At 52.4% G+C, this 23,928-nt stretch overlaps 2 protein-coding genes across 4 annotated transcripts; one reads left to right on the top strand and one right to left on the bottom strand.

Annotated features, from left to right (window-relative positions):
* Positions 1–1,198: 1,198 nt before the first annotated feature.
* LOC100092373 (catechol O-methyltransferase A) lies at positions 1,199–9,993 on the top strand. 2 transcript variants are annotated; one of them, XM_007665051.2, is made up of 6 exons: positions 1,199–1,286; positions 5,572–5,630; positions 5,825–6,101; positions 6,292–6,485; positions 6,770–6,901; positions 7,906–9,993. In XM_007665051.2, the coding sequence occupies exons 3-6, from the start codon at positions 5,828–5,830 to the stop codon at positions 8,083–8,085; spliced, it is 780 nt and encodes a 259-aa protein (XP_007663241.1). In that variant the 5' UTR covers positions 1,199–1,286; positions 5,572–5,630; positions 5,825–5,827; the 3' UTR covers positions 8,086–9,993. The 2 variants fall into 2 exon arrangements, with proteins under 2 accessions (XP_007663241.1, XP_007663242.1); XM_007665052.4 differs by lacking the exon at positions 1,199–1,286 and adding an exon at positions 2,577–2,811.
* Positions 9,994–10,277: 284 nt separating this feature from the next.
* On the bottom strand, positions 10,278–16,713 carry ABT1 (activator of basal transcription 1). Of its 2 annotated transcripts, XM_029067197.2 has the most exons (4): positions 16,431–16,713; positions 13,418–13,593; positions 12,485–12,894; positions 10,278–10,534 (listed from the first exon to the last, which is right to left on the bottom strand). In XM_029067197.2, exons 1-3 carry the CDS (start codon positions 16,684–16,686, stop codon positions 12,496–12,498), a joined length of 831 nt encoding a protein of 276 aa, XP_028923030.1. In that variant the 5' UTR covers positions 16,687–16,713; the 3' UTR covers positions 10,278–10,534; positions 12,485–12,495. The 2 variants fall into 2 exon arrangements, with proteins under 2 accessions (XP_028923030.1, XP_028923029.1); XM_029067196.2 differs by lacking the exon at positions 10,278–10,534 and having other exon boundaries at positions 11,913–12,894.
* Positions 16,714–23,928: the final 7,215 nt, after the last annotated feature.

Genomic DNA, 23,928 nt, shown 5'->3' with positions numbered 1-23,928 from the left:
GAATGTGAGCCCCACATGGGACAATCTGATTACCCTATATCTATACCAGCACTTAGAACAGTGCTCAGCACATAGTGAGTGCTTAACAAATACAATTTTTTTAAACAAATGTCATAATTATTATTACTACTCTCCTCTAGGAGCCCAGGCTGAATGCCCTGGCTGTTTCTCCACCAGTCATCACTGTGGCTTTCATGGCCACCCTCCAGGGCACTCAGATGTGTGAATCCATTGCCGTCCCTGCTTATCCCTAGGTTGGGAAAGGAAGACTGGGGCAGGGAGTCCCAATCCACTATGCCGCAGATCGGGAACTAATAGTCCAAGAACCAGGGAGAACAGAATCCCCATTTTGCAGATGAGGGACCTGAGGCCCAGAGACGTTCAAAGTGATTCGCCTAAGGTCACACAGCAGATGAGTGGCGGAGCCGGAATTAGAACCCAGGTCCTCTGACTCCCAGGCTCGTGCTCTTTCCTCTAAGCCGCGTTGTTTATGTCCGGAGGCCGGGAGACCAGCCCAGATTCCAGGGAGGGGAGAGGGGAGTTGAGAATAAAGTTCTGGGGCATGTAAGACGAGTTCTTACTCATCTGGGTCAGCGTTCTGCTGCCCATTGAGCAGGGTAATGGGATGGGCTGTGGAGCTCCAGAAAGGACAAGCCACATCCCCTACCCAGCCCCTGTTATTGTGAGTTCCCAGTCATGCCTTCGCAGACCCCTGGCAGCCCGTGAGGAGTAGAAAATCCACAAATGCTATTTATAGCACCCCTCTGCTCTAAGAGCCCTTCAGGGGACCGTCACCCTGCCTACGCCTGGCAGGGATAAAGGGGAAGTCTCATTTCTCAGTTACTGCCGGACTCTCTCTGGAGAGTTGGGGGCAGAAGAGGCGTTAAAGGAGAAGCTAATAGGGTCGAGGGATGTTCCTGCAGCTGTCATGGCTGAGGAGGGCTGCGGAGAAGAAAGCTCTTCTCCCTCCTCTCCTCCGGAAAGTTGGGAGTGGGGAGTGGGGTGGGCCGAGGGGGCGGCCAAGCTAGCGTCTGGCAGAGATGCCATCCGGCCGGTGGCGAGTTACGGTCCTCTGAGGCCTCTGCCACTGCTCTGCCCTTGATCCCCGCCCCCGATAATCAGTTCCCTCTTCCACCCCTTTCCTTGAGAGGGTTAACAGCTCTGGCCCCTCCTCCCCCCTTCCCCCCCCCCCCCCAGATTTCCCCTCTCCCTCTCTGCGAGCTGCTCACACGTGGCTGAGACCCTTGTGGAGGCAGCACGTCTGAGGACTGGCCGTTGCAGGCTGGGTGAGTACACCTCGGCCCTCACAGCTCCCAGGAAGGAAAGCAGGAAAGGAAGAGGAGCCCGGGAGAACCCAGGGAAGGAAGGGGATGAAAGGAAGGAGGCAAAAATGAAGAGAGAAAAAGAGAACAGGGCAGGTGAAACAGAGTCCCTCCCTCTGTCCAGGTTGTGTATCCCCTCCAAGGATGGGGCTACTGAGGGGTGTCACCTCACTCCGATGGAGCCAGGGCAGAGATGGCGGGTGCCCGGCCTGGGGGTCCGACTGGGTCTCCTCCAGCCCCAGAGCAAGGAGCCTGGAAGCCAGGCTCGCGTCGGCAAGGGTTTGGGGCCGGATCCGGGGTTTGGGGTGGAGCACTCTAGGGCTGGAAGCCAGTGACCAGCAAGATGTAGAGGAAGAGGAGGAGGCTGAAGCCGATGGAGGGTGAAAGTCCAGGAGCCGGCACGCCAGGTGAGATCTCAGCGAAGGAGAAAACCCGGTGCCCTAGAGGTGGAGAGTGCAGAGCAGAGCCAGGATGGAAAGTTTTTAACCTAGACGGGTCCACCCCCACCCACCCACCCACCCAGGCTCCCCTTCCCGAGGCCTCATCCTTGGCAGCTCTTTCTGGCAGTGCCGGGGAGAGTGTAGTCGCTGCCAAATACTGAGCTCAGGAAGAAATCCAAAGAGACAAGAAGAAGCTCCCACCGGCTCTGCCACCGTTAACCTTCACAGGTCGGGAACACCCGCTCCCTCAGCAGCCAGGGCGCTCTGGGGACAGCCTGTCCCACCACCCCTCAGCTCTGTCCAACGCCTGCCCTCCCAAGAAGAGTCGTTAGCTGAAGGAGCGGCTCCTGGTTTCCCTGACATCTCTGGGAGCCAGAAGGACCTGGGGTTCTAATCCCGGTTCTGCCACCAGTCAGATGGGTGACCTTGGGTGAGTCACAACTTCTCGGGACCTCAAGTACCTCATCTGTAAAATGGGGATTAGGACTGTGAGCTCCGTGTGGGTCATGGACGACGTCCATCCTGATTAGCTTGTATCTACCCCAGCGCTTAGTATAGTGCCTGGTACATAGTGAGCGCTTAACGAATACCATAAAAAAAAAAACCTTCTCTCCTCTGGCTCTAGCTGCCTTCTTCTGCCACCCCCAGCTCAATCCTCCGAGTTGGCCCCAGGAGCCATATCTCTTTCTTCAGCCCAGCGGCACTGTCCCAACCACAGCTCTGCGCTTCTGGGAAAAGTGTTCACTAATCTCTTCACCTCCTCACCCTGCCGCCCTCAAACCCAGGCTCCACCACTGGCCTCCCTGACCACCCCGCCTGCAGGTGTCCCAGTGAAGATGGCCTTTGGCCCAGTTTTAGACTGGGCGGTCTGGTTTTCAGCCGGCCCGCCCCCCGTCAGCTTCCAATTCGGCTCCGGTGCCTTGAAGCCCAGTGTCTGCACTTCGACTGCCCGACCCCCTGCATCCACCTCAGCCTGAGTTTCTTGGGCACGGAAGCCGTGCCTGGGCCTGGAGAGACCCGAGAGAGGAACGTGAAGGATCCGGAGCGAGGTAGGGGGACGGGGAGAAGTGGCATAGTCCAATGGCGAGAGTACGGGCTTGTGAGTCAGAGGATGTGGGTTCTAATCCCGGCTCTGACACGTTTGCTGTGTGACTTTGGGCAAGTCACTTCACTTCTCTGTGCCTCAGTTACCTTATCTGTAAAATGGGGATTAAGGCTGTGAGTCCCTCGTGGAATGAGGGACCGTGTCCAACTTGATTTGCTTGTACTCCAGCGCTTAGAACAGTGCTTGGCACACAGTGGGTGTTTAAGAAATACCATAATGATAATAACTGCTAGTATTATTATTATTATCCCCAGGATCTGCCCTCTTCTTCCAAATGACAGTGCTGCATTCTGTCGGGCAAGTTACCGCACGCCAGAATGTTTAGGTGCACATTTTACTTCCAGGTGGGCAGAGGGGCAGTCAGTACCCATTAACACTGTTGGGAGAGGCTGAAACTCACTGCCTCTCCTCTTTCTGCCACTCTGCCCTTCCTGTCCTCCAGTCTGGAGCCAGAGCAGAACTCAGTTTGGCCAGAGAGCCGGGTTGCCAGGAACCCAGAAAAACAAGTGGGAAGACGTTCCGGGGAGACCGCCGCAGGGCCTCGCGCCCAGCAGACAACCCGGGCCCTCTCCTGGGGTCTTGGGCGGGCCATGGGGAAGCCAAATCCGGGAAGGCCCCGAGCCCAAGGGAAACCAGAAGAGGGACAGAGGGATGTAACTTAAGCGAGCTGCTGCCTTGGCTTTAGCTAACACAGTGGTTTTTATGGGCAGCCACACAAGACCAGATTTTCCCCATCTGCCGTCCTCCCCACCCCGTCTCTCGGCTCCAATTTCTAAATTCTCAGTTCTGGGATGCTCGGAGGCACCAGGGGCTCTGGGGTACAAAGGGTGCTGGTGGGGAACTAGGTTTCCCGATTCCCTCTATTGGTCTTTTGTTTCTCTGCTTCTTCTCTTTGAATCCCTCCTTTGTTCTCTGAACCTTTGGCTCTGCCTCCCTCTCTCTGGGGCGCTTTCTCCCACCCTCTCCTTTTTCAGACTCAACCCAAGTCCCTGCCTCTCAGGTCCCGCTAGATAGTAGCAAACGGGAAAGAATTGGACTCTGCTCCATTTCTCAGCCCCCTGCCCTGCGGGTCTTTGAAGATATATCTGATACCTTCTGTTTAATGATTAATGATTAATGCTGCCAACATGACCACCTCTGTTCCAGTCTCCTTCCTCCATCTCTGAGCCACCCCTAAGGGGCCCAACTAGGGTTACGGAGCCAGGGGAGCTGCGGAGGCCAAGGCTCCTGGGAGCTGCTGCTGGGAGTGGGAGAGGGCAAATCCCCGCGACCCGCCTGGTGGCCGCTTTCTAGGGTCCCTAGTCCATGCTGGGGCAGAGAGTCCTGACCAGGAGGGGTGGGAAGGTGACCCCCCCCGGGGGTCCTCTACAATCTCCCCCTCCAGATTGTAAGTCTGTCGTGGGCAAGGAATGTGTCTGTTATACTGTACTCTCCCAAACGCTTTGCTCATTCATTCAATAGTATTTATTGAACGCTTAGTATGTGCAGAGCACTGTACTAAGCGCTTGAAATGGACAATTCGGCAACAGATAGAGATAATCCCTGCCCAATAACGGGCTCACAGTCTAAATGGGGGAGTCAGATAACAAAGCAAAACAGAACAAAACAAGTAGTCTGGTGCAAATAGTTGGCACACTGCACACAGTAAGCGCTTAATAAATAATAATAATGGTGGTATTTGTTGAGCGCTTACTCTGTGCAAAGCACTGTTTTAGGAGCTGGGGGGATACAAGGTGATCAGGTTGTCCCATGTAGGGCTCACAGTTTTAATCCCCATTTTACAGATGAGGTAACTGAGGCACAGAGAAGTTGAGACTTGCCCAAAGTCACACAGCTGGCAAGCGGCGGAGCTGGGATTAGAACCCATGACCTCTGACTCACAAGCCCGGGCTCTTTCCACTGAGCCACACTGCTTCTCTAATTATAGTAATGATGGTATTTGTGAAGCGCTTACTATGTGCCAAGCACTGTTCTCAGCACTGGGGTAGATACAAGGTAATCAGGTTGTCCCACGTGGGGCTCAGTCGTAATCCCCATTTTACAGATGAGGTAACTGAGGCACAGAGAAGTTAAGTGGCTTGCCCAAGGTCACTCAGCAGACAAGTGACAGAGCCGGGATAAGAATCCAGGTCCTCTGGCTCCCAAGCCCGGGCTCTTTTCCACTAAGAAAAAGAGCTGCTTCTCTAGTACGAGTGACTGATCGACTACGACCAAAAGGGCTCCACTCTCCCGGCCGCCCCACAGGGCAGTGGGGTAAGACAGCTACAGTGGGGATTGGGGTCGGGGGGAGAACCGGCCCGTCGCTTTTGAGGCAGGAGAAAAAAGGGAAGGAGGGAGTTGGGGCGGTGACCCAGGGAGAAGGGCGAGCGTAGAGAGGCTGAGCTGTGAAGCTTAATGATGGGCATAGGGGTGGTGAAGGGTACAGGTGCTGGCATGATGGGGATGGGCTTCAACTCAGACCTTCCTGACCCTGCCCGGACCTGCCCAGCCAGGAGCCACGGTGCTCACCCATCTTCACCACTGTTGTGCCACAGGGAAGGAGACTGAGCTCTTGTTAGGGGAGAGGAGATTTACCCAGGACTTCCAAGCGGAGGAGCGGAGCCTGGCCTATCAGCTCCCCCTTCCTGCTCTTTCAGATTGCCTCCCCCCCCCCGTCCTTCCCCCACTTTTTTCTTCAATCCACCCCACCCCTCCTTCTCCACAGTCTAATCCCCCAGGTGACCAACTGCCCTGCCTCTTGGCTGCTGCTGCTGTTCGGTTCCCGTGAGTGTTTCAACGTGGGCAGAGTTGGAGGGGGGGCGAAGTCGAGCTTGGGGGGATGAAGCTGGCTGGGAGGGGCGGGTGAGAGGGAACCGGTTGGTGGGCAGCCGAGGAGGTCGTCCTCCCGCAGAGGTGGGGGGTGGAGGGTGGGAATCTGCCGTGGCTCCACCCGTGACTTCCTGCCCGCCTTTCCCCAGGCCATGCTGGGCACCATAGGGGCAGTCCTCGGGGTCCTGGGGGCCACCCTGCTGGTCTTGCGCTACTTGGTGGACCACCATAGGGTGTGGGCGCTCCTGTGGCACGTCCAGTTCAGTGAGTGGCTCCGGGACCAGCTCAGCGGCCTCTCCCGGCCCCAACGCATCCTGCACCACGTGCACAGATCCGCCACCCTCGGGGACCCACAGTCCGTGATAGCTGCCGTCGACAACTACTGCCGCCACGTTGAGTGGGCCATGAATGTGGGCGATAAGAAAGGTGAGGCTACGGCTGGGGCAACCTTAGGCGTGCCTCGGTGGGCTAGGAGGGAGAGTGGAAACCCCCTGAGCACCCAGAACTGGGAGGGGAACTGGGGAGAGGAAGGTCGGGGAGTAGGTGGAGGAGAAGTCCCAGGGGCTGCAGCCACGTGCCAAGGGAAACCACATCAAGGCTTCACTCCACCCCTCAGGGCTGATCCTGGACAAGGTGGTGGTAGAGACGAAACCCCGCATCGTGCTGGAGCTGGGCACCTATTGTGGCTACTCCGCTATCCGCATTGGGCGACTTCTGGGCCCCGAGGCACGGCTCATCACCATGGAGGTGAACCCTGCCTACGCCACCGTCGCCAAGAAGATGATTACTTTCGCTGGATTGGAAGGCAAGGTAGGCTCCTCTCCGGCCCCACGCTATCCCCAACACCTCCTCCTCTCCCCCCCCCAGGACTGAGGGAAACAGGGAGGGAAATCCCAAGGGTCTTATTCCCCCCGACCTACTGCCCGCTCCCTAGGACGGCAGGCTGGATCTAGGATCAGGACCGCATCGCTCCTTCCTCCGGGTTGCACTACCGTAGCGGGGAGGGAGCAGGGCGGGAGGGTCTCAGGTGGGAAAACAGTCTGGTGGGCCAGGAAGCCTCAAGGTGCCATCTCTCCTCCCCCAAATCCCCACAGATCGAGGTGATGGTGGGCTTTACCTCAGACCTCATTCCCCAACTGAAGGAGAAATGTGGCTTGGACACGCTGGACCTCGTGTTCCTTGACCACTGGAAAGAGCAGTACCTCCCGGACACCAAGCTACTGGAGGTAAACCGACCCCCGGGACTTCTTATCCGCCTCTGCTCTTTCCCCTTGAGAGCCGGTTGCCTGGGATAGAAATGGGAAGGGAGAGAGACCTACGACAGCGGGGAGGTGGCGAGGAGACGGACGGTGAGAGTGTGGAAGGAGAAGAGGCCCACGGAGAATATCCCGGGACACTCAGTCCCCTCCTCTGTGGGCAGAACACTGCCTTAAGCACTTGGGCGAGTACAGCACAAGAGTTGGAAGACGCGATCTCTGAGCACAAGAGAAGCAGCATGGCCTAGCGGAAAGAGCGAGGGCTTGAGAGTCAGAGGACCTAGGTTCTAATCCCTGTTATGCCACTTCTCTGCTGCATGACCTTGGGCAAGTCATGTAACTTTTCTGTGCCTGTTACCTCCCCTGTAAAATGGGGGATTAAGATTGTGAGCCCTATGTGGGATGGTGTTTAGCTTGAGTGTACCCCCAACACTTAGTACAGTGCCTGGCATATTGAGAGCACTTAACAGATAGAATTTTTTTAAAAAAAGAAAGCATATAAAATCTGTGGGCGGAGACAGGCATTAAAATAAACTACAGAGAGGGGAAATAATAGAATATAAATAAGTGTATGGTCAACGATTATTATCACTACTGAGTCCAACACGATTTGCTTGTATCCACTCCAGCGCTTAGCACAGTGCCTGGCATATAGTAAGTGCTCAATAATAAATAATAATTTATAGATGCCGATCATAATAGGTGCCATCATAATAATAAATAGTAATACTACCACAAACACACATTGCGAAGGCTTGAAAGACAAGTGATGGAAGGTAGAAAGGATAGAGACATAGGGTGCTGAGGTCCTTAAGTTCAAATGGGAGGTTTCCAGTCCGGATGAGCCCGGGAAGCCTAGCTTTCCAGGGAGATGCTGGAAGCTCAGGGCCTCCTCACCACAGCAGGGGCAGGCCCGGGGTCGGCCATCTGCTGGGTCCGTCCAGCCGACTGTTCCCCAACCTCCCTCCATCCAGGAATGCAGGCTCCTGCGAGAGGGCTCGGTGCTGCTGGCCGACAACGTCATCTGCCCCGGAGCGCCCGAATACCTGGCCTACATCCGCAGCAACTCCCAGTACCGCAGCCAATTCTTCCCTTCCACCCTCGAGTACGTGCAGGTGGCCGATGGCATGGAGAAGTCCGTCTTCCTGGGTTGATCAGCAGTGGAGTCGAGCCACGCTCGGCTCTCCACCTCGTCCCTTCCTGCTCTCCGTCCCCTACTTCCTTCCCCATCATCCCACGGAACCAGCCCAACCCCTGCTCCTCCTCACCCCGGCTCCCCCAGCTCTCTCTGCCGAGGTTTGAGCCGTGATGGGCGGGAAGGCCGATGGGCAGAGTCGGACTTGACGTCTTTTCCAAAGTGGACTTGGACTGGGGCTCGGCCTGGCCCGAAACTTGGTGGCCTGGATGACTTGGTGCCCCCCGCCACCCAAGGCCAAAGGGGGCTCAATGGGTCTCTGCCCTCTGGACCCTCTGGGGCTGTGGGGATTGCTGGGCCCCAGGGTCACCCGGGAACAACCGTGCACACTTCGGGCACCATGCACCCGGCCATACGATCCGCCCCGTGCCTTGTGACGACGAGGGCTCTCTTTACCTGTGCAGTCTGGGATCTCTGTGTTGCCGGTGGCCCCGGGCCCCTGTGGGTGAGACATTGCTGTTTCCGCCTTCCTCTCCTCTCAGCCCACGCCCCACTCCAAGGACCGCAAAAGAAGAAGCCATCAGCTGCGGGGTCCAGAGCTCTCCCGCAATGGAGGCCCCAGGGGGTGGAGAGCCGAGCCTGAGATCCAGCCTCCCCTTGCCGCCAGCACTTGGGGGTGGGACAGGAGAAACACCCCCGGAAGCCCAGGAGACGAGGAGGAGCCAACTACGTGGCCTCGGACCTGCTTCCAACCTGTCCGGGGGCTTGTTGAGCAAACTCAACTGCCTCTCCCCAATGACCACGCTTTCCGCAAGCTGGTATATCGCCTCTGCGAGCTTCTTGAGGGCAGGGCCCGTGCCTGGTAATCTTCGCTGAATTTTTCCCAGGCCTTGTTCAGGGCTTGGGACTTGGTAGTACTTTCATGAGGAGGAGGATTTTGGGGAGAAAACTGGGAAAACAGGGTGGCAGAGTCTGAGTCCAGGAAGCCCAGGTTATTCCATCCAATTGGTCACCCTCCCTCGCACTGGAAGAGGTGGTGTCCACGGGGCTCTGCTGCTCCCTGTGGATTAATGGGATTAATTCTGAGATCAGGGAGGCCTGGAGCTCTCCTCACAAGGGGAGCCCACAGCCTCCAACTGCCCCCCCGCCCCCAGATCCCTACCCATCTTTCTATAAAGCTCTAAGGGCTGCCAGGCAGAAAATGAAGGTCTCCAGCCTGTTCTCTGCCCTCTCCAGGGAGGGTCAGGCCCGGGTGACCAGAGGAGAGTTCTTTCCTGCAGGTTTCCTCCCAGAGCCACCCCAGGACCCTGCTCTCCTCTCCTTCCTGGACCTTTCCTCAATGTGACTCTCCCCCACCCCCACTCTCCTCCAGGAGCTGACCTTGATCTAAGATTTGGTTCCCAGCTCTAAGCCAGATACTAGGAACACTCAGGGACATTACAGCCTCAGAGAAGCCTGGAGCAAAGTCAAAATCCACAATCGTTTCGGCACTACCTAGAAATGAAATGTATCTCTCTCGTGCCCAATGTTCCACGTTATATCTCAACCAGTTTTGCGCGAGCTCCATTCCTCTGGTTAGCCATCAGCCCACCTCCTGCCACTTCGGATCACCCTCTGCTTCCTTCCAGAGATGGCACATTCACCACCTCACTTTACCTCTCAGGGCCCTCCCAATGGTTCCCGTCACGAGGATCAGATGACCACATGGGACTGGTTTTGCATTGGGCTTCCAGCTGTTTAGAGCCCATATTTTACAGCATCCCATATTTCATTCCCGTAATTCACTTTTGGCCCTAGAATACTGAGACCAATTTGGGAAGGGAATCAAGACAATTAACTCTTTTAACCATAAAACGACTGTAATTTTTCTAGAACACTTTGCACTAATGTCAAAATATTAAATAAATGAAAATGATTTTCCCCCACATTCTGTTCCTTTATAATTCAGCTCCCTTCTTTTTTTGCAGGTTTAGAATGTTTGTTCTTGACCATCACAAACCTTCTCAAACTTTCAGCGTGCTGATGCTGGAGTCCCCGAACCTCTACAATCGGCAGTAAAGTGGTTTCTCCCAACCCAGTGGATAACCTAATCCCGGTGCTGCCATTTGTTGTGTGACCTTGGGCAAGTCACTTAACTACTCCGTGCCTCAGTTCCCTCATCTGTAAAATGGGGATTAAAGACTGTGAAGCCCCACGTGGGACAACCTGATTACCTTTTATCTACCCCAACGCTTAGAACAGTGCGTGGCACATACTAGGCACCCTAAATACCATCATTATCATCTCTCCGCCATTAGACTCCCAACAGTAGTATACTTGCCCATCTTTTCATTCTCAGGAAGCAGAAAGGAACACTGGACTTTTCTCTTTTCGTGGGGTGCCGTCTCATGGGCCAGAACCGAGAGGGTCTCTGACGTCCACCATCCTTGAACCGAGAAGTCACTGGTGTATCAGAGTGCATCTCTAGACTGTAAACACATTATGGGCAGGAAAGGTATCAACTCTGTTATACTGTACTCTCCCACGTGCTTAGGAAGTGCCCTGCACCCAATAAGTACCACTGCTTTATCGCAGCCCAGAAAGGAACTCCAGGAGCTCACTGAATACAGAGAGGAGCACTGGGGCTTGGAGAAGAAACAAGCCAAATCTCCACGGATTGTCTTCTCCCAAAAGCTTAGTAAAGGGCTCCACTTGCAGTAAAGACACAAATACCACTGCTTGATGGATTGTCTTGGTCCTTCTTAGCAAAGGCATCCTTACCCACTGCTCTCAAATCAGCTGGCTCGATCAATCATATTTACTGAGCACTTACTGTGTGCAGAGCACTGTAATAAATGCTTTGGAGAGGACAATATAACAGAGTTGGTAGACATGTTCCCTGCCCACAACAAGCTTACAGTCTAGGAGACATATAAATTACGGATATGTCCAAAAGTGCTGTGGGGCTGAGGAATAGAGGGTGGAAGAAGGGAGTGAGTGAGGGGAAACAAGGGCTTTGTCAGGGAAGGCCTCATGGAGACGTGCCTTCAATTGAGGTGTGCTTCATTTGAGCTATCCATCTCCCTCCTTCCACTAAAAGAAGTCCCCTGGGAGCCAGATCTGTAGAGGTTATAGTATTTGTTCAGTGCTATGTGCGGAGCACTGTATTACACACCACAAATAACCAGGATGACAGGTGGAGTGCTTTCTGGTCACTGCCAGGGAGAGAATGAGCCTCCATCCTGCTCCTTGGCAAGAACCAAGGAGAAGGCTGCCTCCGGTCGGATCATGGGCATGGGGAGTGATCCCAGCCTACTCAAGTCCTGTCTACGCCTGCTGTGTGACCTTGAGCAAGTCACTTACTTTTCCTGTGCCTCAGTGTCCTCCTCAATAAAATGGGGATTAAATACCTGGTCTCCCTTCTCATTAGACTGGGAGCCCCCTGTGGGACAGAGACCGTGTCCAATCTGCTCAGAGTGCAGGTATTCCGGTGCTTGGCACAGAAAGTGCTGAACCATTAGCTGAAACCAGGCACCGTTCTGGGCTATACTAGAGAGGGAAAAAGAGTGTGGAGCAGGATGGTGAAGAGATAACTACAATCATCTCTCCCGACAAACACTTACTTCCCGGGGCTGGTGCGGGCTAAGCCTTGCTCCTCCTAGGTTTCCTTCTGCTCTGCAGCGGTTTAAGCAGCCTGCACCCCATTAAGAAGATACTTGGGTTGTAGGGATGTTGTGAGACATGATGTCTCCATCAGCACCCCGAAACCCTCCCCCTCTCTTTCTCCCTCCCTCCAGAGGAGGGCACTGGGGAAGGGAGGGAGGAAGGAGAGGGGAGAAGAGGTCAAAGCCTGGAAGCAAAATAGGGTCAGTCACACCCCCATCTGGGTAAATCTTTTATTCTGTATCAGTATTCTGTTGTCAGTGATTTCCCATGTACTGACAAAAATCTCAATCCTCTGAAGTTTGATGTAGAGTACAATAAAGGGAGATGGGCTGGCAGCTTCCCTCTGAGGTAGAAGAAACAGTAACTTTCAAAACCAAAGGCATAAAACTCTTGCCCTGCAGGGTAGCCCTGAATCTGAATCTGCACAAAGCTGCAGGTATGAAGCTTGACACGTCCCTGGGCCTCAGGGCACAATATGGATTTGGCCCCGGGGCTGAGTTCAGCTCCAGGTCAAGATGAGTTCCGTTCCTCATCTCTTCAACTAGGCCTCACAATCGGTCCAAACAGAGTCTCCAGGTTGATCCCGGTCCCTAGCCCCGGCTTCCAGCCCTATCTGCTGGGGCGACCGGAGGGTCGCTCTGGAAGAATAGGGTCGCTAACAGCACCCTCCGCCCCCGCCTGCTCCCAGCGGAAACCCTGTCAAAACAGCAGGCTAAAGGATCCCCGAGCAGCCCCTGCTGCCAGGGTCAACAGTTGAGTAGAGATAAATCCACCTGCTCTCCAGCTAGTCAGCAGCGGCGGAGTCCTTGGCGTTGAAAATCTTGGCTAGGAGGGCTCGGTTGGATTGGGCCTTCTGCTCAAACTCCTCCACTCTGGCCAGACGTTTCTCGAGCTGCTGCTTTCCTTCTTTGCTCTTGCCGCCACCCCGAGCCTTGCGCTCTTGGATCTCCTCCTCAGTATGGCGCTGCACGAAGCCCCAGGTCGCCGTCTTGGCGGTCTCCTTCGGGCCACCCCCGGGGGCCGCCGCCTTCTTCAAGAACCGCTTGCTCTTCTCCACGGACTGCAGGTAAAAGTTGGTCTCCCTCTTGGCCTGGGAGATTTCGGCCCGCATGCGCTGCTGCCGCACCTGTCGCTCGTAGGCCAGGCGCTCACTCAGGTGGATCCACTTGAAACGATGCAGGTACTAAGATGGGAGGGCAAACAGGTAAAGGCTCCATGAGGATCTGGCGAGAGACCGTTCTCCCCCTCCACCCCTAACGCTGAAAAGTGGCACGTCCGAGCAGTACAGTTGCTGTTTTACCAACTTTCAGTGACAGCGTAGAACTGTTTCTTCTCTAGGTGGGGAGCTGGGTCAAAGGAAAATGGTTAACATGTTTCCCCTTTATCACACCTGCTTGCAAAAGGGCAGATAAGTTAAAAGAACGAAGTAGCTCTGGGAAGGAAAGCTAATACTCGGCCTAGATGAGGCTCGTGTCTGTGAAAGGTAGTCGGAGGACTTCAGCCCCAAGGAATGACAGGCGGACCATTCCGGCCTCGACACCAGAGGGAAAACAGACCGAATCAGCAGGGAACCAAGAGCACGGAAAGAGACTAGGACCACGAGGTCCGTGTAGCCTTCACTGGCTCAGCATGGCCCACTGTAGATGGATTCTCATTAACTAAAAGGAGCCGAGGCCCACCAACCAACCCATCACCCAACCCATCACCTTCATGTTCCAGAGGTCATAGCGGAAGCGGCTCTTCCTCTTGGTGCCGATGGGTGTGTTGTGGAGGCTGGCAGCCACCAGCTTGGCCACCCTCTTGTCCCGGAATTCCACCCAGCCCTCCGAGTAGTCCTTGCTATGGCTGCCAGCCTTCTTCTTCTTCCGGCGAATGAACCGTTCTGGAGAAAGGAGGAAAGGGCAGAGGCTTGACTCAAGACCACTGTGGACCAACCCCTTCTCCTTAACTGTGGCATCTGTTAAGTGCTACGTTCCAGGAACTGGACTAAGCACTGGGGTGGATACAAGTTAAACAAGTCGGATACCGTCCCTGTCCCGCGTGGGGCTCACAGTCTTCATCCCCATTTTACAGATGAGGTAAATAAGGCAAAGAGAAGTTAAGTGGCTTGCACAAGGTCACCCAGCAGACAAGTGGAGGAGCCAGGATCAGAACCCGGGTTCGTCTGCCTCCCAGGCTTGTGCTCTAGCCACTAGACCACGCTGCTTCTCTGCTACACTATATCAGTACAGATATATCAGTATAGATATTCTTGATACACCATCTCGGCTTGGCTGTATTCTCCTGCTTCTCTCTCTCTGGCTGCTCCATCTCGGTATCTTTCACGGTCTCCCCTCTGTCTCTGAGGTGGGGAAGGGTCCCTCAAGGGTCCCTCAAGGCCAGGTCTGGGTTCCCTTATTTTCTACCTACACTCACTCCGGGGGACGTGTTCACTCCCCTCAGCTTCAATCATCATTTCTACATGGCCGATTCCCAAATCTACTTCTCTAACCCTAACATCTCTCCTGCTCTGCAGTCTCACATTTCCTCCTGCCTTCAGGACACCTCTACTTGGATGTCCCAATGACCCCTCAAGCTTTAAAGGTCCAAAACAGAACTCATTTTCCCACCCACTCTGTCATCCTCCTCTCTTTCCCATCACTGTAAACAGCACTACCATCCTCCCTGTCTCACAATTCCATAATCTAGACATGGTCCTTGACTCATCTCTCTCTGTCAACCCACACATTCAATCTGTCCCCAGATCCTTTGGGTTCTACTTCACAATGCTACTAAAATCCATCCTTTCCTCTTTACCCAAACTGCTACTCTGTTGATCATAGAACTTATGTCCCTCCTTGCTGACCACCTTTTCTCCTGTCTCTTCCCCACTACAGTCATTCTGCTGCTTAGATTTTTTTTTTTTAAATGATATTTGTTAAGCACTTCTTTTATATCAGGGACAGTTTTAAGATCTGGGGTAGATACAAACTAATCAGATTGGATACAGTCCATGTCCCACATGGGGCTCACAGCCTTAATTTCCATTTTCCAGATGAGGTAACTGAGGCACAGCAAAGGGAGGTAAGCTGTGTGATTTCGGTCAAGTCACTTCACTTCTCAGTGCCTCAGTTACCTCATCTGGAAAATGGGGATTACAACTCAGCCCCATGTGGGACAACCTGATTACCTTGTATCTACTCCAGCACTTAGAAGAGTGCTCGGCACATAGTAAGTACTTAAACACCAACATTATTACTATTAAGAGGCAGAGCCAGGATTAGAACCCATGACCTGACTCCCAAGCCCGGACTCTTTCCACTGAGCCATGTAAGGAGTACCATTATTATTATTACTCTCTGAGCGTTTAGTCCAGAGCTCTGCACACAGCAGGAGCTCAAACCTGTGGCCGAATGGTCCATTTCAAGTGCTCGCTACAGTGCTGCGCACACAGTAAGTGCTCAATAAAGACGACTGACTGACCAATTGAATGAGAAGAGAAGCAGCGTGGCCTGGTGGAAGGTGCCCGGGCTGGGGAGTCGGAGGTCATGGGTTCTAATCCCGACTCCGCCACCTGTCAGCTGGGTGGCTTTGGGCAAGTCGCTTTTCGAGGCCTCAGTGACCTCATCTGTCAAATGGGGATGAAGACTGTGAGCCCCACCTGGGACAACCTGATGACCCTGTATCTCCCCCAGCACTTTATTCACTCATTCAATAGTATTTATTGAGCGCTTACTATGCGCAGGGCTAAGCGCTTGGAATGGACAATTCGGCAACAGATAGGGACCATCCCTGCCCAATGACGGGCTCACGGTCTAATCGGGGGAGAGAGATGGACAAAAGCAAGACAACATGGTCATGATAAATAGAATCAAGGTTATGGACATCTCATTAACAAAATTAATAGTTATTGATTCAATCGTATTTACTGATCGCTTACTAGGTGCAGAGCACTGGACTAAGCGCTTGGAATGGACAATGCAGTAACAGAGAGGGACCATCCCTGCCCGATGACGGGCTCACGGTCTAATCGGGGGAGAGAGACGGACAAAAACAAGACAACATAATCACGATTAATAGAATCAAGGGGATGGACACCTCATTAACAAAATAGAGTAATAAAAATCTATAAAATGAGCACAGTGCTGAGGGGAGGGGGAGGAGCAGAGGGAAAGGGGGCTTAGCTGAGGGGAGGTGAAGGGGGGAACAGGGAAGAGCAGAGGGAAAAGGGGAAGCTCAGTCTGGGAATAATAATAATAATAATGTTGGTATTTGTTAAGCGCTTACTATGTGCAGAGCACTGTTCTAAGCGCTGGGGTAGACACAGGGGAATCAGGTGGGGCTCCCAGTCTTAATCCCCATTTTACAGATGAGAGAACTGAGGCACCGAGAAGTGAAGTGACTTGCCCAAAGCCACACAGCTGACAAGTGGCCGAGCCGGGATTCGAACCCATGACCTCCGACTCCAAAGCCCGTGCTCTTTCCACTGAGCCACAAAGGCCTCTTGGAGGAGGTGAGCTTTAAGGAGGGCTTTGAAGAGGGGGAGAGGGTTAGTTTGGCGGAGGTGAGGAGGGAGGGCGTTCCGGGACAGAGGGAGGACGTGGCCCAGGGGTCGACGAGGAGCGGCGGAGGACTGGATGGGGTGGGCAGTAGGAAGAGAGAAGGGAGGTAGGAGGGGACAAGCGCTGAGCGCAGTGCTCGTCACACCGTAACCTGACGATGAGCGGATGGCTGCCTTACCCTCGGGCTGGAAGAAGACGCGGCCCACCTCGCCGTGGACGCTCAGCAGGTTGCGCACGTGCGGCGGGCGGAAGCGCGGCGGGATGTGGCCCAGGTAAACGATTCCCGGCACCACCCTCTTCCCGCCGCCGCTGCCCTCCGCCTCCCCGACCACGTCGTGGTCCCCGTCGTCGTCCTCCCGCGGCGGGGGGCCGCCTTCTTCCTCCGCCTCAGCGACCCCGTCGGCCTCGTCGCCGGCCCCTCCGCCCGCCGCCATCTTGCCTCCCCGCGCGCAGGCGCCGAAGGGCGCGAGCCTCCGGCGGCGCGAGGACCGTAAAGCAAAGCCGGGGGGGGGGGGGGGAGGGGGCGGGGCCACCCTGTCCTCGGCCAATGGACGAACGAGTCGTTCCAGGGGCGCGAGCACGAGGCCCCCCCCCGCGCCTAGAGGCCGGGCCTGGCAGTCCCGAGGTCGTGGGTTCGAATCCCGCCTCCACCACTCTTCATTCATTCATTCAATAGTATTTCTTGAGCGCTTACTCTGTGCAGAGCACTGGACTAAGCGCTTGGAATGGACAGATCGGTAACAGAGACAGTCCCCGCCCTTTGACGGGCTTACGGTCTAATCAGGGGGGACGGACAGACAAGATCAATGGCACTTGCCTGCTGTGCGACCTTGGGCAAGTCACTTCACTTCTCTGAACCTCAGTTACCTCATCTGTAAATGGGGTTTGCGACTGTGAGCCCGTTTTAATCCCGCCTCCACCACGTGTCTGCGGTGCGACCTTGGGCGAATCACCTCACTACTCTGGGCCTCGGTGACCTCATCTGTAAATGGGGATTGAGACTGGGAGCCCATTTTAAACTCACCTCCACCACTTGTCTGCGGGGCGACCTTGGGAAAGTCACCTCCCTTCTCTGGGCCTCAGTTACCTCATCTGTAAAATGGGGCTTGAGACTGTGAGCCCCTTTGAATCCTGCCTCCACCACGCGTCTGCTGTGTGACCATGGACGAGTCACTTCACTTCTCTGGGCCTCAGTTATCTCATCTGTAAATGGGGATTGAGACTGTGATCCCGTTTTAAACTCGCCTCCAGTATTTGTCTGCTGGGTGACCTTGGACAAGTCACCTCGCTTTTCTGGACCTCAGTTACCTCATCTGTAAAATGGGGCTTGAGACTGTGAGCCCATTTTAAGTTGAGAAGCAGCGTGGCTCAATGGAAAGAGCACGGGCTTTGGAGTCAGAGGTCATGGGTTCAAATCCCAGCTAGGCCACTTGTCAGCTGTGTGACTTTGGGCAAGTCACTTAACTTCTCGGTGCCTCAGTTACCTCATCTGTAAAATGGGGATTAAGACTGTGAGCCCCACGTGGGACAACCTGATTCCCCTGTGTCTACCCCAGTGCTTAGAACAGTGCTCGGCACAGTAAGCGCTTAACAAATACCAACATTATTATTATTATTATTGTGATTTTAATCCCGCCTCCACCACATGTCTGCTGTGTGACTTTGGGCGGCTCACCTCACTTCTCTGGGCCTCAGTTACCTCATCTGTAAAATAGGGATTAGACTGTGAGCCTGTTTTAATCCTGCCTCCACCACATGTCTGCTGTATGACCTTATCTGGACCTCAGTGTGTGTGACCTTCTCTGGGCCTCAGCTCATCTGTAAAATGGGGATTAAGACTGTGAGCCCTACATGGGACAGGGACTGTGTCCAACCCGATTTGCTTGTATCCACCCCAGCGCTTAGTACAGTGCCTGGCGCATAGTAAGAACCTAACAAATACCATTATTATTATCATTATTATTAACTACTCTCCTCAGCCCCAAGAACAACTTGGCACCAACTGGTCACCCAAAGCCCAGATTGCACCAGGCCCTCCTGGCCACAGGGATTTGTATTTTTCTTGAGGTCCCAGTGGGACAGAGGCCGACAGGGAACGTGTCTGTTTATCGCATACTGTCCTCTCCCAAGCACTTAGCACAGTGTTCTGCACACAGTAAGCACTCAATAAATACGTTAGAATGATTGAATGAATAAGTAATTAGCCATCCAAGCTGGCAGGTCAATAATGCCCCACGTGTAGAGTGGAGAGAGGAAGGTAATTTAGCAACCACCCCTGGAAACCTGGGAGTTGCACCAGAAAGACAGGGCTGGAGTGTGCCAATCAATCATTCATATTTATTGAATTCCTACTCTGTGCAGACCACTATAATAAGTACTTTGGAGAGTATAAAACAGAGTAGGTAGACACATTTCCTGCCACAAGGAGCTTGTAGTCTAGAGAGGGAGACAGACATTGAAATAAATTGTGGATAGGCACAAAAATGCTGTGGGTCTGAAGGTGGGGTGAATAGTTGAAGCAGAGTGGCTCGCTCAGTGGAAAGAGCCCGGGCTGGGGAGTCGGAGGCCATGAGTTCGAACCCCGGGCTCCGCCACTTGAATCCCGGCTCTGCCACTTGTCAGCTGTGTGACTGTGGGCAAGTTATTTCACTTCTCTGTGCCTCAGTTCCCTCATCTGTAAAATGGGGATGAAGACTGTGAGCCTCACGTGGGACAACCTGATGACCACAGGTTGAACAGTGCTGTGCACATAGTAAGAACTTAACAAATACCAACATTATTATTATTATATAATAATATATATTATAGAAAGAAGGAGAAGGAGGAGAGTAGTGATCTTTCTCCAGGGAAAGATCACTTAATAAGGAGTAATGGGGACGCTGGCCATGATCCAGCATGGCTCTCCCCATCTCCCTCCCTCACTGGCTGGAGAACAAGCTGAATGTGTGTGTAGGGATCATGTTTGCAGCCCCTCTACCGAGTTTATAATTCCCTATTCCCAGCTCTTAATCCTTTCCCAGCTTCCTCTTCTTCTCATCTCCCCTCCCCCCAACCTGTATCACTGAGTGAGACAGCTGTCCTTGCCCTTTTAATACGGCAAAATTGCTTTCTAGTCTCAGCTTCCAAAGCCAGCCTCCTCCCTCTTGCCCCCCACCCTTCAGGCATTCATCATTCATTCAGCTCCAGCCCCAGCTCCTGGCCCAGCCCCAGCTGCAACCCCAACCCAGGCACTGGAGTAGGTCTTAATATGAGTGGGATGGCTTAGCTGGATTTTCAGAATGTCAAGAGGCAGAGACGAGGGTTCTTTTCTGGGAATTTTAACCTGAATATTCTTGAGGTTTTAGGCTAAGGGGAAGGGTGATTTGGGCAGGGATTTAAAGGAGGAAAAGGAGAAGTTAAATAATGCCTCTGAAGCAGCTTGGCTTAGAGATAATGTAGCACCACTCCCAGTCCCGTGAAGGAAGGGCCAGGGCTCGGAAGCTCACTTCGGCCTGCACAGTAGATCTTGCCATCTGGGATGTTAAGTAGGATGACTGGGTGATTTGTTGGTGAAAATTGGGACACTAGGATAAATGAAAGTGGGGAGGGGTTTGTATTGTACTCTTCCAAGTGCTTAGTACAGTGCTTTGCATACAGTAAGCACTCAATAAATACGAATGAATGAATGAATGAATGAATGAATGGGAAAGTGGGAAGAAAGTCTCCCAGGATTCTGAGACTCTTTGAAGAATTCACTAGTCTCTGAGTGGTGTGGGATCTGAATGAAGCCTGTTTGAAATTGCTCCAACTTGGATACAGAAGGCTAAGCATGTAAAGGGAGCTAACAAATGTAGGAGCCTGGGCAAGATAGGTTGACCAGTTTTTAGCCGGTACAGTCCCAATTCCAGGATGCTTAAATAGTTTTCAAAAATTTCCCAGGGCAGCCTTCAAAAATCCAGGACAGTCCTGGCTAAACCAAGGTACAGTCTACGGGCATGGCATGAACTGAAATTCCCCTGTCCCATTTCTGCAGTTAGGGAAAGGAATCTAGCCGTGATCTCAAAAATTGCCAGCCACAGAACCAGGAACAGAATTAATCAGTGTATTTATTGAGCACTCACTGTGTGCCCATCACTGTACTAAGCACTTGGGGGAGTATAATACAAATAAAAGCCACATACTCTTACTTTTCCATTCCCTCTCCCAAATAATCAAACTCCCAGAACTGAAAATGGTCTCCAGTCCTTTGTCAGTCACTCAGTTCTCTATAACATGTGTTTGCAATACACATTTTGGTTAGAATAAAATTAAGGAATTAAGGGACAGCAGCATTGCCTAGTGAATAGAGCACGGGCCTGGGAGTCAGAAGGACCTGGGTTCTTGTCCCAGCTCCGCCACTTGTCTGCTGTGAGAACTTGGGTGCATCACTTCACTTCTCTGTGCCTCAGTTCCCTCATTTGTAAAATGAGGATTAAGACTGTGAGCCCCATGTGGACTGTGTCCAACCTGCTTAGCTTGTATTTACCCTAGTGCTTAGTACAGGGCCTGGCACATAGTAAGCATTTAACAAATACAATTAAAAAAGAAATCCTCTGACAAAATAAATCAATTTGGGATTGGCATGTTGTGGTATCAAATAATTTTCTTGTGCTTGTGGCACGGTGCCAGAAAGGGCATGTCAGTAGCAGTTCTCCATACTGCCAGGTCACAGAAAAGGGTAAACTCTCTAGTTAGAGGAGAAATGGATCTAATGTGATCATGCAATATTTATGGAGGGCCTATATAAACAAAGTACTTGTGGAAAAATCAGTGCTTATAATGAAATATGGGAGGCAGTAGGCTTATATACCAATCACTCAACCAATCAATGGCTTATATTGAACACTTATAGTGTGTTGAGCACTGAACTGGGGGCTTGGCAGTGAACGACACAGTAGTATTGATAGAAACATTACCTGTCCACAGAAAGTTCACAGTCTACATGGGGAAAGTGACATTAAAATATACTACTGCCTAAGGGGATGGGAAAGTATAAAGATATGACTGTGAGCCCATTGTGGGCAGGGATTGTCTCTATTTGTGGCTGAATTGTACTTCCCAAGTGCTTAGTACAGTCATTCAATAAATACGATTGAATGAATGTGAATAATTAGTATAAGGATATAATTGAAGACTGAGAAAATAAACAGAGAAAATAAACAGTTTAATGTATGCTAGTCAAGATGGCTAATAGGTTGCTGACAGGAAATGTTAGGGGATGAATCGGGGAATGTCGGAAAGACTTCTGGAGGAGGCAACTTTTTAAGAAGGACCTTAAAAGTGGTGGGGTGGAAATTGGAAGAAGCTGAGGCAGGAGGGTGTTTGAGGCGGGGGCAAGATGGGAGCAGTGAGGATGGAGGTGGGAAAGCTGAGAACGAGGGACTGTTCGGAAGAGTGAGGGAGGAGGCAGAGAGCAACATGAACTGAGTTGTGGCAGGAGAATCAATCAATTGATCGTATTTATGGAGTGCATACTGTGGGCGGAACACTATACTAAGCACTTGGGAGAGTACAATATAACAGAGTCGTAAGAATATTCCCTGCCCACAACGAGCTTACAGTCTTGAGAGGGCAGATAAGTAAGAGGAATGAGGAAAAGTCTGCTGACAGAGGACCTTGAAGCCATTGGGAATCTTTGTTTTGTATTAGAAGTAAAGGAGAGCTATGGGAGATTTCGGAGGAAGGGCAGAATATGCATTTGAAAAAGTCAATATGCACAGCTGCTGCAAGTTGGACTGAAGGGGAGAGGCTAGATGTTAGGGAAGACCTTTAGGAGGTTATTCTGGAACTCCAACTGGGAAATGATGCACAATTTGGGGCTTAGTGGATAGAGCACTGGCCTGGGAGTCAGAAGGACCTGGGTTCTAATCCAAGTTCCACCACTTGTCAGCTGTGTGACCTTGGGCTAGTCGCTTTCCTTCTCTGGGCCTCAGTGACCCTATCTAAAAAATGGGGATTAAAATAGGGTTGGACACAGGGAGCGTGTTTAACCTGATTAACTTGTATCTACCCCCCCAGTGCTTGGCACATACTAAGGGCTTAGCAAGTACAGTAAGTATAATTATTTTGAGCGGTAAGGAAAGGGGTCAGTCCTTGTCCCATGTGGGGACTCACACAGGCTGACCCCTGGGGAGGGTTCAAGAGACTTAGAAGATATGATCCCTGTCACAAGGAACTTATGATCTAGTGCCAGGGACTGACACTAAAATAAATTACAGGTAGGAGGAAGTCATAAGACTTTGAAAGATAAGCAAACAAGTGCTCAGGGGTTTGTCTGTACTTAAATGCTCAGGTGGTGCAGAAGTACTGAAATGACAGCTGGAGGTGTGAATTTCAGAAGGGCTTTGAAGGTGGGAAGAGTTATCAGTTTTGAAGGGTGAAGGAGTTCCATGCAGGGGAGGAAGAGGGGTGAGCAAAAGGTGGCTACAGGAGAGATGAGGACAAGGCAGGTTTGAGACAAATGTAGGATGGCACCTGGAGAGTTTTCAGTACTCTACTAGTCTCGGCTATGGGAGGGAGAGCAAGCAGAGGCCTACCCATTCTACTCCTAACTTGGGCAGTGGCTAGCGAGTGGAAGGCAATCCTCTACAGCAAAACTCACCTGAGCTGGGCAGCAGCGGCATGGGAGAGAGTCAAGGGAGGAGACTCAAGTTTTCTGCACAGAAGGAGGTAGTGGTAAGCCACTTCCATATTTTTACCAAGAAAACTATCTGGATACACTACCAGGATGATTGCAGATGGAGGTGGAGTCTTCTGATAGAGATGTGTCCTTAGAGTCGCTATGGGTCGGCAGCATCTCGACAGCAGAAGACAAGAGTGCAAGCTGGGGTGGAGTGGGAGAAGAGAGTAGATAGACTGTCCGGAACCAACCTGGATTCTGGGCATGTTTGTGTGTGATGGGGCACCCAAAGCAAGGGACGTCTTTCAGCCAGGTGTTTCTATTACATCTTTCTCTGGATGAATTGCTCTTTTAAGAAAACTGTTCCAAGGTGCTGATTATCATCCCTTGAGTCTGTTCAGCTTTTCCTCTGGTCTTTGGCCCCTGAGCCTTCCTCCTGGCTCAGGTTAGGCAATTTTTTTTGGTAGAGACTGGAAGAGCGAGCTGGAGAAAAGACACCAAATGAATGGAGGAAGAAGAAAGGGGTGGAAGGAGGGAAGGGCCTTTTCCTTTTTAAAACTGTCATAAAAGGAGCCAGCTGACAAGTATTACCCCTCTAACTTTTTTTTTGGCATTCATTAAGCATTTACTTCGTGCCAGGCACTGTACTAAGTGCTGGGGTAGACACAAGATATCAGGTTGGATGCAGTCCACGTCCCACCTGAGGCTCACAGTCTTAATCCCCCTTTTACAGATGAGGTAACTGAGGCAATTAATTGACTTCACACAGCAGAGAAGTGGAGGATCTGGATTAGAACCCAGGTCCTTTGACTCCCAAATCTGTGCTCCTTCCATTAGGCCATGCTGCTTCTCCTCACATTCCTCACAATAGTAACTTACAGCCTGGTGGGGGAAGGCGGTGGTTAAAGATGGTGGGGGGTGGGAGGAGGAGGAGGGTTAGTTCCATTTTAAAAACAGTTTGCTTTTCCTTGCCCCAAGCTGATAAACACAGAAGTGCTCAGCTGGACAAATGAAGTGAGGACTAACAAAGAAAAAAACA

The sequence above is a fragment of the Ornithorhynchus anatinus genome, chromosome 6 (genome assembly GCF_004115215.2).
Source record: "Ornithorhynchus anatinus isolate Pmale09 chromosome 6, mOrnAna1.pri.v4, whole genome shotgun sequence".
Lineage (NCBI taxonomy): Eukaryota > Metazoa > Chordata > Mammalia > Monotremata > Ornithorhynchidae > Ornithorhynchus > Ornithorhynchus anatinus.
This window is presented reverse-complemented; position numbering and strand designations above follow the sequence as displayed.

What these genes read in the sequence shown, in the direction of transcription:
- LOC100092373 (XM_007665051.2), top strand. Translation starts at nt 5,828, where the DNA reads ATGCTGGGCACCATAGGGGCAGTCCTCGGGGTCCTGGGGGCCACCCTG. An exon ending in TCGCTGGATTGGAAGGCAAG is followed by an intron (nt 6,486 to 6,769) that starts GTAGGCTCCTCT and finishes AAATCCCCACAG; the next exon opens with ATCGAGGTGATGGTGGGCTT. An exon ending in CGGACACCAAGCTACTGGAG is followed by an intron (nt 6,902 to 7,905) that starts GTAAACCGACCC and finishes CCCTCCATCCAG; the next exon opens with GAATGCAGGCTCCTGCGAGA.
- ABT1 (XM_029067197.2), bottom strand. Translation starts at nt 16,686, where the DNA reads ATGGCGGCGGGCGGAGGGGCCGGCGACGAGGCCGACGGGGTCGCTGAG. An exon ending in CGTCTTCTTCCAGCCCGAGG is followed by an intron (nt 13,594 to 16,430) that starts GTAAGGCAGCCA and finishes TCCTTTCTCCAG; the next exon opens with AACGGTTCATTCGCCGGAAG. An exon ending in ATGACCTCTGGAACATGAAG is followed by an intron (nt 12,895 to 13,417) that starts GTGATGGGTTGG and finishes CTCCCATCTTAG; the next exon opens with TACCTGCATCGTTTCAAGTG.